This window comes from Theobroma umbraticum, unplaced genomic scaffold, assembly GCF_002168275.2.
Source record: "Theobroma umbraticum cultivar Fairchild unplaced genomic scaffold, ASM216827v3 scaffold_81.0, whole genome shotgun sequence".
NCBI lineage: Eukaryota > Viridiplantae > Streptophyta > Magnoliopsida > Malvales > Malvaceae > Theobroma > Theobroma umbraticum.
This window is the reverse complement of record NW_018397268.1, coordinates 2,281,529-2,296,007: the sequence shown is the minus strand read 5'-3', so window position 1 is coordinate 2,296,007 and position 14,479 is coordinate 2,281,529. Positions and strand designations below refer to the sequence as shown.

At 31.7% G+C, this 14,479-nt stretch overlaps 3 protein-coding genes across 4 annotated transcripts in view; 1 reads left to right on the top strand and 2 right to left on the bottom strand.

Moving 5' to 3' along the window:
- Positions 1-3,361: 3,361 nt before the first annotated feature.
- Positions 3,362-6,207, top strand: LOC110425365 (Pectin lyase-like superfamily protein). Its single transcript, XM_021440265.2, has 5 exons — positions 3,362-3,551; positions 3,635-3,986; positions 4,344-4,554; positions 4,663-4,731; positions 5,974-6,207. Exons 1-5 carry the CDS (start codon positions 3,425-3,427, stop codon positions 6,190-6,192), a joined length of 978 nt encoding a protein of 325 aa, XP_021295940.1. The 5' UTR covers positions 3,362-3,424; the 3' UTR covers positions 6,193-6,207.
- Positions 4,742-9,402, bottom strand: LOC110425364 (exocyst complex component EXO70H1-like). Of its 2 annotated transcripts, XM_021440264.1 has the most exons (2): positions 6,836-9,402; positions 4,742-5,493 (listed from the first exon to the last, which is right to left on the bottom strand). In XM_021440264.1, exons 1-2 carry the CDS (start codon positions 8,752-8,754, stop codon positions 5,472-5,474), a joined length of 1,941 nt encoding a protein of 646 aa, XP_021295939.1. In that variant the 5' UTR covers positions 8,755-9,402; the 3' UTR covers positions 4,742-5,471. The 2 variants fall into 2 exon arrangements, with proteins under 2 accessions (XP_021295939.1, XP_089641130.1); XM_089785004.1 differs by lacking the exon at positions 4,742-5,493 and having other exon boundaries at positions 6,125-9,402.
- Positions 9,403-13,950: 4,548 nt separating this feature from the next.
- LOC110425235 (large ribosomal subunit protein uL29) overlaps positions 13,951-14,479 on the bottom strand; it is a 2,066-nt gene continuing 1,537 nt past the window's right edge. The window contains exon 4 of the mRNA XM_021440082.2: positions 13,951-14,210. Coding sequence (XP_021295757.1) covers positions 14,136-14,210 — 75 coding nt within the window. The 3' untranslated portion in view covers positions 13,951-14,135. The remainder of the gene's footprint in view (positions 14,211-14,479) is intronic.

The window sequence follows — 14,479 nt, the reverse complement described above, 5'->3', positions numbered from 1 at the left end:
AGAAGTAAAATATGAATTCAAGGCAGATATTATTCTTTTTTCTAAAAGTAATTTTACCAAATAACTTAGATAAATATATATATAAAAGAAAGTATGCAGGAGGTAAATTAAATAGTGCTGATACAACTTGTGCAGGACAGTCTAAGTTCAACCAAACTGCAAATTTAATGAGTTCTGTTAGACTTGTTACATCATGTTACAGCTGTTTTTAATAATCAGAATGAAGCTGAACATTAGGAAAGGTAGACTTAGACGTACAAGTAGCTGTTCACACAGTTTAGCAAAAGAGAAACAGAAGAATTAAAGTAGATATTTTCTTACGGATATTCTTTGTAGGCATATCCACAGATATAGATCTGTCCACACCCATGGGTGGAGGCTGAGTAAGTTCCTAGCACATGGATTTCTCTGCTCTGGTTTTAGCCTGTTGTTTTTGCTCGGCTGCTTTCGACCATAGAGTTAGGATTTCGCATTCGAGGGACCAACACGAAGTAGGTCGGTGGTGGGGTCTTAGATAGCGAGACTTGAAAAATAATTCTACTGTAATAAGTTTTACTTTATTCCATAAATTTATTAAAATTAATTGTCTAAGATTTTACTTTAATCTATAATTGCTATTGAAGCATCTCATCAAATTAAAAAATTATTATAAAGATAAAATTATAAAATTTTAAAAATACATTTATGTTATAAAATTTTAAAACTTTTAATAAAACGAATAACGTATTAATCATCTATTCTTCCCACCACTTGATTGGTAGTTGTGATAACTCGAAATAGATTTATGAGCTTATTTTTCATAAATTTGTAAAAAATTTTAAAAAATATTTCTATGTCTTGTCATTTATTTCTCGTAAATCATTAATACTCGTTTCGTTTATTTTGCGAAATCAAATTAAAATCTTAAATTTCAACTACCTTCCACGTTGCTGTTGGGAACACACTTTGACTACTTAATATGACCAACCAAGAAGTGCAAGTGGGGGAAGCCATTAAGTTTCTACTCAGCAGACATACCATTAAGTTTCTTCACTGCTCCAAGATACTGATATGATATTATTTACTTTCATTTACGAAATTACCAAATCTATTTTTGGTAAATTTTATCTATACTTTTTGTAGTTTTACCTTTTTTCACCTAATATACTACTTTTTTTTTCTCAATTAACATCCTGTGATAACTTCCTGATGTATCAAATTTAATTAATTATATTAAGTATCTCTGAATATAACATGCGGACCATGCAAGTTATATAGATATTTATTTATTTTACGGATGATTTTATGTAAAATAAAGTTAATTATTAAATTAAGTGCAATTAAATGATAAGATAAAAGTTTGGTTATTCATTAACTATTAATGATGAAAAGTCGTGTGTACCGGTTGAGCGATTAACTAATACATAATTAAGTTAACACAAAGACAAGGTTTTTTGCAATTATTATCATATACCAATAATGCTGCAAATTGCAAACACTGATTGCTTCCCAATAAATATGGAATTATTTATCACTATTTATTGTTTTTTTTTTCATAATTAAAGACAGCTAAAAATCCAAGGAGCACGTTTTCCTTGTCTTTTTTTTTTTTGGCTAAAATCCGTAATTGATATGTATATTTATGTGGGTGGTTTTTTCCATGCAAATTGATCTGTCATTGGTTGTCAAAATGTTTGGTATTTAGTTGGTATTTAACATAAAAAGAAAACAATGTTATAATGCTTAAAAAATATTTTTTAATTATTTAAAATATTTAAATAAATTTTTATTATTTTATTACATCAAGTTTTTATATTTTTATTTTAAACTAAATAAAATTTATCACTAACTTTTGAATATCATTCGTTTTTTTAAACAATTGTTAAAATATTTTTTAAAAAAAATACATGCATTTATTATTTATTATCTTTCATAAACCGTTTGGGAGCAATCAGATGACATTTAATAGTTGGGGGATTCTCATTATTATTGATGGGATTATATCTACTTTTGACGGCTTCGCCTTGTAGGGAAAGGAATTCATTCATTGCTAATATGTTAAATCCAAAAGTATTCATTTCCTCTCGGATGCAACAATTCAATTAATTGAAGTTAATTAGCATTACAATAAAATTAATTAAAATATTTGTGTTAAATAAATGGACTAACTTTCCCTCATTAACGTACTTCACCAAATCCTACATTTTCTTTTAAGAACATAAAGTATTAACTCCCAACCACTTGGCATCAATCTAATTTAAATTCTAAGAATAAGATTAAAAATGTTATCACACGTCTATTTAATTACTATATTAATGACATAATATATTTTTAAAAAAATTTAAATTATTTAAAAAAATTAAATAAATTATTATATTTTTATTCAATGAATATCTAAAAAGTGTTCTTATCTATTAAACAGCACGGTTATATAAAGATGATAGGATTTCTTTTCCTTGTTCATTTTCTTTGTCCACCTATATTTATTAATTACCTCCATTTAAGCTATATTTCTGTTTAAGTTAACTTAACATGTGTGTGGCATAATAAGTACAACATTAATTGAGAAAAATCAATATGATATGTGTATATTAGAATCCCAGAAAAATGATAATATATAGTAATAGGCGTAATTTTAATTATATATATCCTTACATAATTAAAATTTTAATTTCTTTCAAAATCGTTTTAATACTTTATAAATAATTAAAAATGTGACAATTTACATTAGAAAAACATTTTGACATGCATGTAATGATAATATTTACGAATTTCAAATATATGCTTACGTTAGTGTTTTCTAAGTATTAAATTAACTTTGATACGAAAATACAACTATATCATGAGAATAAAAATCAATTGTCCTTACTTTGTTTTCCATCGGTGCACTTTTTATAATTTGGTGTCACATGTCCAATAGTTTTTTTTTATTAACATTAGTTTTTGTTTACAATTTTTTAAACATTTTTACAATATTGTAATCAAGTATTTATCAAAATTAAATTTGAGTTTAATACCCAATGACGGTAGAAATAATAACAACTAAACGGCACTAAGATTAATGTTAATAAACAAAAATTTATAGTACATGCGACATTAAATTATAAAAGAGACATTAAATGAGACATAAATTGTGAATTTTCTATTTTATTCTATTAGATTGGCTTATTGTGAAATTAGATTGGATAAGATTTTTATGTTGTTTTGGTCGGTTCATGAATACTTCTACTTGAACCGAATACTCTTAAAAATAAAATTTGTAAATCCTAATTTTGTCTTTTTTATTTTTTAACCTATCTAAAAATCCAAACACGGCCTTATTCAACCCCCGCCACTAAATTTTCCACCAAACGCGCCGTTAATAACGGAAATTAACGACTTTTCAAAGCGTCTCGGAGCCCATATCCCTCAAAACGACTACGTTGAGCAAAACGAAAAGAAGAAGATGGCGTCGCTTCCGTACGCCGACGCGGACAGTACCTTAAGAGCAATCGCCGGTCAAGCGGAGGGCTTCGGCCGGTTCGCCATCGGCGGTCTACATGGTCCTCTCTTTTGCGTCACCTCATTATCCGGTCCGTTTTCTCCCACACTTGCTTTGTTTATTTTCTTACAAATTACATTAAATTTCATTTTCTTAATATAATTTCCTTGGTAGATGACGGTCAAGGTTCTCTCCGAGAAGCCTGCCGGAGACCGGGACCGGTTTGGATCGTGTTCGAAGTGTCGGGAGTAATCCAACTATCATCGTACTTAAGCGTGGGTTCTTACAAGACAATAGATGGACGTGGTGAAAGGATTAAGCTGACAGGAAAAGGGTTGAGGTTAAAGGAATGTGAAAATGTGATCATTTGTAACATGGAGTTTGAAGGAGGAAGAGGACATGATGTTGATGGTATTCAAATAAAACCCAATTCTAAGCATATTTGGATTGATAGGTGTAGCTTTAAAGACTATGATGATGGGTTGATTGATATTACTAGAGGAAGCACTGACATCACTGTCTCTAGGTAAGTTTTTATTGTTTTCCTTCTAATTATTGGTTGAGATGGTGTTGGGTTGGAATGGGTTATAATTATCATTGAAGATGACATTGAATGTGATGGTTGAACTCCGGATTTTGATGGGTTTGTTTTTGTTTCTGCACTTTTAGCCCCAAAGGCATTCGTGGAAATGATCTTATCCTGAACTGGGTAATAATCATTGAAATGAGATTGAATTTGATGTTTGAATTCTGAGTTTTGGTTGGGTTTGTCTTTTAGTTTCTTTAATTTTTGGCCCCTAAGGGATTCTCTGCAATACTTGGTAATAGTCAGAGACATTGAATTCTGGGCTTTTAATTTTGTTTCTGCCATTTTGTTCTCCAGATGTTACTTTGCTCAACATGACAAGACAATGCTTATTGGAGCAGACCCTTCTCACGTTTGGGATAGATGCATTCGGGTGACTATTCACCATTGCTTTTTTGATGGAACTCGGCAAAGGCATCCTCGTGTTAGATTTGGAAAGGTTCATTTGTACAACAACTACACCAGAAACTGGGACATTTATGCTGTTTGTGCAAGTGTAGAAGCTCAGGTAAAGGTTTCTTTCCCTAAAAAATTATTAAGCATATCGATAATTTTGTCTTTCATATACAAACTATGGATATTTTTGTTTTGATTGTGTATGTTTTTTGTTAATCAGATATATTCTCAATGCAACATCTATGAAGCAGGAATGAAGAAAAAAACTTTTGAATTTTATACCGAGAAGGTAACATCTTTTGCTAAACAAAAGCAATGTGATGGTTACTGTGAAATTTTCAATTGGTCTATGGGAATCTCTTTGGCTGTTTCACTGTCAGTACTAAGAATTTATCTGTTGAAGTTTATTCAACAATCTTATTAATAACCCTGCTAGCTCATCGGTTCATTCATGTGTCTGTCTTTCAGATCCATCCTAATATGGTGATATTTATTGTCACTTCATAAGGATTAAACTAAGAACTACAAGGTTTCTTTGTTTGCTATCTGCTAGTCCTCAAGACATTATAGTTATGCAAATTTTGAGAAGCAGGACCTCAGATCTCGTATCTCTTACTAATAAGAGCTGCATTAGTAGTTCTAAATTGCAGAAGCAGGCTAGAGGAACGAGAATCTTTACGAGCAAAGTTTCTGCTTAAGTTACATCCTCTTTGGATGCTAAGCACCTTGTTTGAGTCAAATGCCTAGTGGGACGTCCCATTTTGGATAATAAATTACATTTATTTGCAAGGTCCTACTAGTGAGCTTATGAGGTTAGATATATATATTACTTTGCTCTGTTTCTTTGTGCTTTTATCCCCTTGCAAATGGGGAGTGCTGCTGGTCACAGAGTATAATCAAAAAGCCTCTTGTACAACAGAGGTCAACATGATAAGTGGTAAATATCTTTTTTCTTGCAAGCCATCTTGTTGTTGAGGTGACGCTTCATACCTGAGCTCTTTTGGATATCAGTGTCTGTTTCCATCACTATCAGCTGTTTAGAATGTGTAGCCTGAAGCAAACAGCAGAAAGTGAGTTATATTTTTGACCAAGGCATAGCCTACAGATAACCATTCTCTTCCTCCATTTAGAGTGTCTCACGTTCATATTTCCCCTTTCCCAATATAACTATTAAAAAAGGAAAAAACTGTTTTATCTTCTTGATTATGAACTTAGCGGTAATTCTGTGATGTTGACTGCTAAATCATCTGCTACACTGCTAGGAAAGATGTTAGGCATCTTACAGCTCTGTGTGCTTCATTTTCCTGTTGCCTGTGATTTATACCAAAGTACGGAGTTGAACATTGGTCCTTTGTATGTTTGGATTAAAATATGTGTTGAGATATGGTAGCTTTTCAAGTGAATTCTTTTCTCCTTCCATTTTGCATTTTTGCTTTGGTTTTTGGATTTTGTTGCAATTAGTTCAAAAAGGACAAGATTGCTGTCAGCTAACTTGATTTGTTTGGAATGCTGATTCTGGCTGGATACACAGGCAGCGGATAGGGAAGAGCCAAGGTCTGGCTTAATAAGATCCGAAGGAGACTTGTTTCTAGATGGTGCACAACCATGCATATTAACAGGCATAGGTCAAGACAGTTTATTCCATCCAAGTGAATTTTATCAAACATGGACAATGGAAGCACCCTCAGATTCTTTGAAACATGTCCTTCAAATATGTACAGGTTGGCAACCCATTCCTAGGCCACCATAGATGATGGTATTTGAGAGGCTTCTTATTTTCTTCCTTATAAATCTAGGTTATATGATTCTAGGTACAAGCTCTAAATGTATCTCAGTTTCCTTTTTTTTTTCTCCCCTATATTTTCTTCCTTCGATTTAACAATCCGAGAACCAGGATATATATATAAAAATGTTGATTAACCTTGGTCTGAAAACTTGAGACAATGTTGTTTGTATTATTTGATTTTCTATGTTCGCAATCTATTGAATTTAACATTAATGAGCAAAAGGTAGGGAATTTTCAGAACTATAATTAAATAAACAAATAGGGAATTCTTTTTTTTTTAGAAGAGCAAATAGGGAATTCTTTGCCTAAAAGAACTTAATAATTTCATGCAAAGTTTATTCTGATCATACTTTCATCTTTTATGTATATATTTAACTTTGCAAGGCTAAAGTTATGAAATTTCATACCTTCAAAACAGAGAATTAAAAGCAAAGTTAATACTTTATTTTATATTTTCCACACTGAATTTGCAGACAGAACTAGCTGACTCCTTTAACTTCCTATAAAAACTTTAGAACAGCATTAGGAAGGAAAGAGATCCTATCAAACTTTGTATAACAGCCATCGGATTACAGTTCATATTGTAGCCATGAACTATAGCTTTCACCTGGGAAGGCATCCTTGTGAATGAGATGATGATGACAAAGACTTAGATGAAAATGGAGTTCCATGGAACAGATCTGACAAGTAATTTCCCAAGTCATCAGGCGCAATCCTTACTAAAACCTCCAAGTTTTTCTCCCCACTCAATGCCACCAGTTGTGTTTCATAGAATTCCCTATATGCTGGTACCAGTTTCCTTGCTATTGACACCTTCAGTTCATCCCTTAATTTCCCATCTGGTACAATCCACAAGGTCTGTTTCATGTATGCTTCATCGAATGCAGCATTAAACCTCCTAAAACAGTCCTTGACTGCTTCAGGTGATAGTACTGAAGAAGTCCCCTCAGGTACAGATGAGAATACCTTATTCCAGGCCATTGATTCATAGCGCAAAGCATATTGTTTAATCTTCTTGGTATGCATAGATACCCATTCGTCGCCTAGGAGATACTTCAAGTTAGTTGTGTGAACCTGATCAATGATGAACTGAAGATTGTTTGCCAGGAAAAGGTATCTCAGAGAGACATCTTTATAGAGCTCAGCTTTCCTGTCAAGCTTGCATAAAAGCACCAATATAAGCCAAGCAAGATGGACTGACCCTGCTGATGTTGGACCATCAATGGAGGTTGGATTCTCAAAGCACGATTCTGAACTTGGTGAATTTCCTGGTGGTGGATGGTCAGCAACAATATCAGAGAGTACTCTACCATAATCTGCCAGGGAAGATATGTAACTCATTGCAGATCGAGTAAGTGGGTGAATCCCTCCACCAGCAACCAGAGTTTTTGATGAGTCCTTCTGGATTGATGATCTGAAGTTAGACAGTATAGCAGAAACCGAGTCACCAGCTTTGTGCAGTGATGAAAGGGCCTGCAACTTAATTGCTGAGGTCAATGCAGAATTGAATATTGTTTCTATCTCTGGCCAGAGTTCAGAGATTGCTTCATGGAGTTCCAGTAGCCAGAAAATTCTCTCTGGTTCTTTCTTGCTGTTTGCAATGAGTTCAGGAAACCTGAACAGATTTATTGCTCCTTCCATGGTTATTTCAGCAAAGCAAGCCTCTCTGATAGTCTCAGATGCTGCAAACACATGATCGCAGAGAATTTTTTCTCCAGTAAACAGTGTTCTCACAGCAATCTTCACTGCATTCAGCCAGTTCTTTATTGTATGCTCTAGTGCTTCCCAATGCATTTTATTGATTTGAGAAGACTTGAATCTTTCAATCCCAAATAGATATAGCCCTCGATCAACTATTGATTTTCTGAACAATTTGTATATCTTTACACACTCTTTAGCATAACCAGAACTGGTCATACACTGGGCTATTGCCTTCAAATCCGACATTACCAGTGCTGAGACTCTCTCCACCTCAGTGATTGACTCACCAGCCTTTTTCAACTCAGCCTCATCTTCAGATACAAGCTCATGCTCGTCATCAAAACTGCCTGACCCATCAGAGGACAGGCTGGAAACTGATTCTGGATCAAGCTGCTTGCGGTTTGATGACAAAATCTGATAAAACTCCTTTTCAAGCCTTTTCATGGCCATTTGCATGAGCTTTTGAGCAAGCACGAGCTTATCAGATGCCGACTTCTGAGAGACTAGGAAATGCATGGATCGACGCAGGTCTCTAACACACTTGAGGTATTCTCTGGCTTCTTTCCTGTCTTGGTGAAAGAGACAGGTAACTTGAGTCCATGATGAAGGGTTCACATCCCATTTGGTGATGATTGATTCTGCATTTTCGATGTTTTCTTCCATCATGAACTCAGAGAAGGTGTGACTAGGGGAAGAAACTGTAGGAGAGCTTGGAGGAGATGATGGAGAAGAAGAAGGGAGTGCTTTAGAGGATGAGAAAAAGAGAGGTGACAATCCTTTCCTTGGAATGAGACTGTTGTTCTTTGATGTCTCTGCTAGCACCATTTTGGCTTCAAGGGTACAATGAAGATAGAGAGAGAGCTTCCCTCTTACTTGGTATTGCTTTGATGCCTCTGCCTTGCGAGGGTGACTATATAGAGGACGAGGAGCCGCTAGTTCCCTATTGAGGGAGGTAGTTTCTCAACCATGTTTAGACCAAAGCAATCATTGACTGACTCAATTGGGCGCCTACAGTCTACTGGTCTCAACAACAGTGCTTTGGTATGCAGACTTTGCTAGTATCATCCAGGAGGAAAGACTTGATCAGTTAAATCCATAGAAAGAAAATACAAGAATTTATGGAATTTTTTTTAAAATATTGAAAAATATGGGCAGGGATTAAAGAAACATTTTTCTCAGATGGTTCCGGTCCTTTTTTTCAAGCAATTCAGTCTATTTAACTATAAACTAACACAACAAGTCTTACACCATGATTACAACCCAAGAAGCTAAGAACTAGACAGCTTTTGATTATCGTCCAAAATTTCCAACAGACATGGACATAACATTGTCTTCCTCTGCATTCTTGCTTGGGCAAAACTCTAATTGCCCCATCTAGAATGCACACATGTTTCCTTTCCGAACACTTCCTTTTCTTCTCACCCCATAATTAAATTTCGAGTACTTCCACAACTTAGGAAATTAAATCGTTTAATCCTTAGAGTTTTTCAAGCACATTTTTGTAAATAACCAGCTATTAATTCTCCCCCACCTTAAATTCTTGTGATTTATTGGTAGACTTGGTTGAAGAAGGAACAAAGCTATGACTTATTAAGAAGCTACCAGGAAAGACACTCATAGTGTGTAACCCTGCAAAGGGCCGGTCCCTGTCCCTGTCCCGGTCCCGGTCTTCCCAAAACCAATGGATTTCACCAACTCGACTGCCGACCATACTTAAAATCCGTTTATACCTGCCAGATATCCTTTCGTTTATACCTACCAGATATCCTTTCTTCTTTCTCATGTACAATTTTTCCCAACATGATTACGTAATCATAAAATATCTAGATGGCGTATGTCGAAGTTAGTTAAAAATATATAAATAATCTGTAATTTTTTATTTACATTCAATCAAATTATTATATTTTTATTTTAAATTAAATAAATTTTTATAATTAATAATTAATTAATTTTTATTAATCAAAATATCACTTATCATTTTATATTTACGTAACGCTAACGTTATATCAACATGGAGAGTGATAAATGTCATCATTATTTAAGACATTTTAATATGTCATGTCAATATAACGTGACATAAAATGATAAATGACATTTTAACTAAATTAACTATTAATTATAAAAGTTAATTTGATTCAAAATAAAAAATATAAGAGTTTAATTGACTTAAAATAAAAATTTAAGAAGTTGATTGAATATAATAAAAAATGATAATTTATTTAATTTTTTAAAATAATTTAAGAACTTTTTAGATATTATACCTAATTTTAATTCTTAATTCGAACTTAAAATTTGTAATTTTTTTTTTTTGTGATTCAAATAGTATAAGTAAAACCCAACATTAATGCAAGACAAAAAAGGAGGCCATTTTAAAGGTCAAAGTATTAATGCCCATTTTTGGTGGTTTATTATTTCAACTTTGTATTGACTTTCTTACCAATTTCTTGCTCAATTTGATATTTATTTAAATGTGAGGCAAAGAATATCTAGTCATTTTCCATGACATTGCATCAATTTTGTGAGTGATAAAATTAGCCTCTAAATTTGGTTTGACTTTTTCTTTGGAAACTTTCAACAGAATGAGGGCTTCAAATTATGAAAGGCAGAGAATTCCTTGTGCATTAGGACGAAGGGAACGTGGCCCCTTACACCTCACACGAACTACACTGATGTTGTTGGGGACACACCACGTAAGAGTAATGATTTATTAAAATTATGTATCGGTTTGATTGAATTTGAGAGATATCTCATATATGTTAAATTTGAGATAATAAAAAAAATCTCACTTTGATAAATTGAATTTGGATTGATGATAAATCTTACATTAATTAAATTGGTATGAATATCCCAAACACAAATATATATATAATAAAGATTTCTTTTATTATTAATTGAGTTTTAATTGAATATTCATCATAAAATTTAGTCGTTAAATTCTTTTCGTTGAATAATTTTGTTTCAATATCTTTTTCGACCAATAACTCTTAATAAACCCTTTATCCTTTCTTTCTTTCTTTACTTTTATTATTTTTGTTTATCATATTGTACCCGTGAATTATATAGTTTTGTATTTACGATTACATGTAGGGAAGATTATTTCGTATTATATAAATAGGTGAAGTTACTTTCTATCGGTCAATTTTTTATTAAAGTAAAATAAAATTAGTGACTTCTAAAGAGATATTCTCCCTCACATATCTAATAAACAATAATGTACAAATATTTTGCTCATAGATTTAATAATTGGACTTTGTCAAGTTCTTATATTAAAGTTCCTACAATAAAAAACAACTAACTTTGACCAAAAGTATAATGATATATTCATTCAAAGCTTTTGAGACTTGAATCACCCAAATTCAATTAAATAATTTATATAATTTCCCAATATATATCAGATAAATGCAAAAAAGAAAAAATGGGGTTTGGGTTCTAAGACTGAGTCAAAGGCGCCAGTTATTATTTATTTAAAAAAAAAGACACCAATTCTTTGGTTTTATCAAATATTTAAAATTGAGAGAAAGAAATTTGAAGTCAAAACCTTAATTAAATAAAGTGTTATGTTTATATTTTTTATATTGGTAGTACACAAGCTTAGTGAAAGCTATAATAAAGTTTAGTGTTGAGTCTTTTCACATAATTAATCATCATCACCATCATCATACCAAATCAAACTTTGCTTTCAAAAAAATGTAATTATTGCCTTAAATCCAGTTGCCTTAATCATGATTATTTGCATGAAAACTTGAACAAAACATCTAGAATTTTGGGGAAAATTCAATTCCCATTCAATGAATTGAAAATTCTTGCAGGAATATTTTCCCAATATATGGTAATCAATGATTTTAAAAGTAATTGATAGTATGGATCATTGAGATAAGGCTGAGAATGCAAGGTTTACCACTTTTTTTCTCATTTTTTATAAAATATCTGAGAGATCAATGGTATTATATTTTGGAAATTTTATGTTTAATTAATTTGCCTTTTTAACTATGATAAAGAGATCAACAATTATATATTTTACAAATAACAAAATAAAAGCGATATATTCTAAGAGAAATAGATAATCATCTTATACATTATCGATGAAATTTTCAAAATACAACGTGACAATATTTATAAAATTACATGCAAAATTTAAAAGCTATATGATTGATTCGTAAAAATAATAATATCGAAAGACATTTCTCGTACCCTTAAGACTCAACCTCAAAGGAATTGGAAATATAATTTGTTGTCAATTGCGTAATGACTAGGATGAATGTGGGGGGTGAAGTCTACATCTTTTGTCTTTTATTTTGGAGGCTAATGAACCTGAATTCTCATACATTCGGTAAAAACTTTGACAATGATGTTAAACTAGCTGCTGCTCCTTTTCATTATCTATTTACTTATTTATTTGGGTCAAGTTGTAGAAAAAAAAGAAAATAAATGTATGGGTTTTCTGTAAATGGAAAATTAATTCTAGCATGAAACCATGCATGGGAATTCTATAGTCAAAGAAAAATATTTCATTAGTTAATTTTATCAATTTATGTGATTGTTTGTTGACCTCTTGTAGCTCTTTCATCATGACATTTACAAGTAACACGAATTTTCTTGGGTACCAAACAAAAGAAGGAAAGAAAGAAAGAAAGAAAGAAAAACCAATTAGTCATGATCATCAAAGAAACTTTTCATGCACCTCTAATGCTCAAACCTTTCAATATCAAAAACTTTTTAATTAAGTAAAAACTATGTATTTTTACCAACAAATTCAATAGCCATGCTTAAAGAGTTATATAGTCCATGGTTTTTGTTCCATTATATGTGACTTAGAAATTATGATGACTTGGTTAATATGATGGGTAATTCTCTATTTTAGCATTGACAATCCAGTTTTCCTTATTTACTGCATTTTCTTCTTGAATATATTGTTTTTATCATGGAAATTTCAGAAAGAGACAAAAATTTGAGAAAAAGAAGGTTTTTAAAATATGGAAAAACTGACTTAAAATTAAAAAAAAAAGGTTCAATAAAAATTTTAGTACCAAAATTTGGGAGAATAAGGAGCATAAAACTATTTTTCTTTAGAAAAATAGGCATTAGAATTAAATATTTCAAAATAAGATTCATAAATTATAGTAAAATATATTATTTTTATTTTTTTTATTATTTAAAAATTACTTTTACCAATCAAATATTGAAATAGTATATAATGATAATTCCTTTTTATAAACCAAACTGCCTAATAGTTATTTTTTGTTTTATTTTGTGAACCAAACCTGTCACAACGTAAAATTGACAAAAGAAATGGTCAAATCAGAAAGGACAAAGTTCAGCTAGATATTCTTGTGTGATTCATTTTTAATTAGAGCTAGTTTAGAATTTTGATTAGTGAATAATTAATTTAACATAATGTTTTTCATTGATTTGGAACGAGGATTCATTCAAACCCATTGCAGCTGTAAGCATATACTATACCGTTTTGATTGCATAAACAGTTATTTACTGCACAAATAAGAATCTGCTGATAATTATTAAAAATAGAATCAGTAGAAAAAATAACATCAAAGATCTTTTAATGGCATTAAAAGATGTTATTTAAAATAAATAGAATAAGTCATGATTAATTAGATATTTTGATATCTATGACATCATGAAAATATTGCAATAGAAGAACATATCATTATCAAAGAAGAACCAAACATTGTTTTTTCATACCTACATGCAAATATATAAATATATATAATTTTTTTTCCATTTTATCCCTTTTTTTTTAACTTAATAAGAAGTGGTCTAATGCAAGAAAAATTCTCAGCAAATAAAGAAATATTAAATGTCTTCCCCTGGGGGATTGAACTGGCTTGAAACAATTAATATTTTAACAAAATGAAAGTATTGGCGTGCAGGGCAAGATGGGATGGTGATGGACAGCAAGTCAACAGAGTTCATGACTTGCTTTGTTTGATTTAAAGTTTAAACAAGAAATGAAAGTTCAAGCTAACGGGTTTTCATTCCTTAATCAAAATCACCCCATCAACAAAAGCAAATATCCCTCATTCAATTACTACTTCCATCAAAAAGATGGGCATCTTGGTTTTGCACAAAAGGAAAAGTTGACAAACATGAAATTGAACAAAATCAAAACTCAGGTTTCACAAATATGACACTAGTAAGTAAAAGGGCAAATGGATTTGTAAATAGAATACTATCTGAAAGATCCTAGCCTACACCTTAATGGCATACTTCCTCATCGGGAAGTACATCTCCCTCTTCTTCTCCCGTTCAGTCTTCAATGATGCCTGGTGGCAAGCAAAAACTGATGTTCAGGTACAACAGGACAAGGTATACAAATAATGAATAAACTAAAAACCACTATAAGTTCACTGAAGAATGTGTATTATCTGAGGGTCCCAACAGCCGAAGAATTAATGAGATAAAAGTCGTACAAGAGGAATTAATTGGCCCAATGGAACGTATATCATTCAAAGTTCTACACATTCACAAAGATGGATAGAAGGACCATGTCATCAGAAAAAGTGCAGTTTTAGTTTTAACTTGATCAACAAAA

Coding starts and splice junctions, on each gene's coding strand:
- LOC110425365 (XM_021440265.2), top strand. CDS start 3,425: ATGGCGTCGCTTCCGTACGCCGACGCGGACAGTACCTTAAGAGCAATC. Junction 4,555..4,662: donor GTGCAAGTGTAGAAGCTCAG/GTAAAGGTTTCT, acceptor TTTGTTAATCAG/ATATATTCTCAATGCAACAT. Junction 4,732..5,973: donor TTGAATTTTATACCGAGAAG/GTAACATCTTTT, acceptor CTGGATACACAG/GCAGCGGATAGGGAAGAGCC.
- LOC110425364 (XM_021440264.1), bottom strand. CDS start 8,754: ATGGTGCTAGCAGAGACATCAAAGAACAACAGTCTCATTCCAAGGAAA. Junction 5,494..6,835: donor TCACAAGGATGCCTTCCCAG/GTGAAAGCTATA, acceptor TGTTTGCTTCAG/GCTACACATTCTAAACAGCT.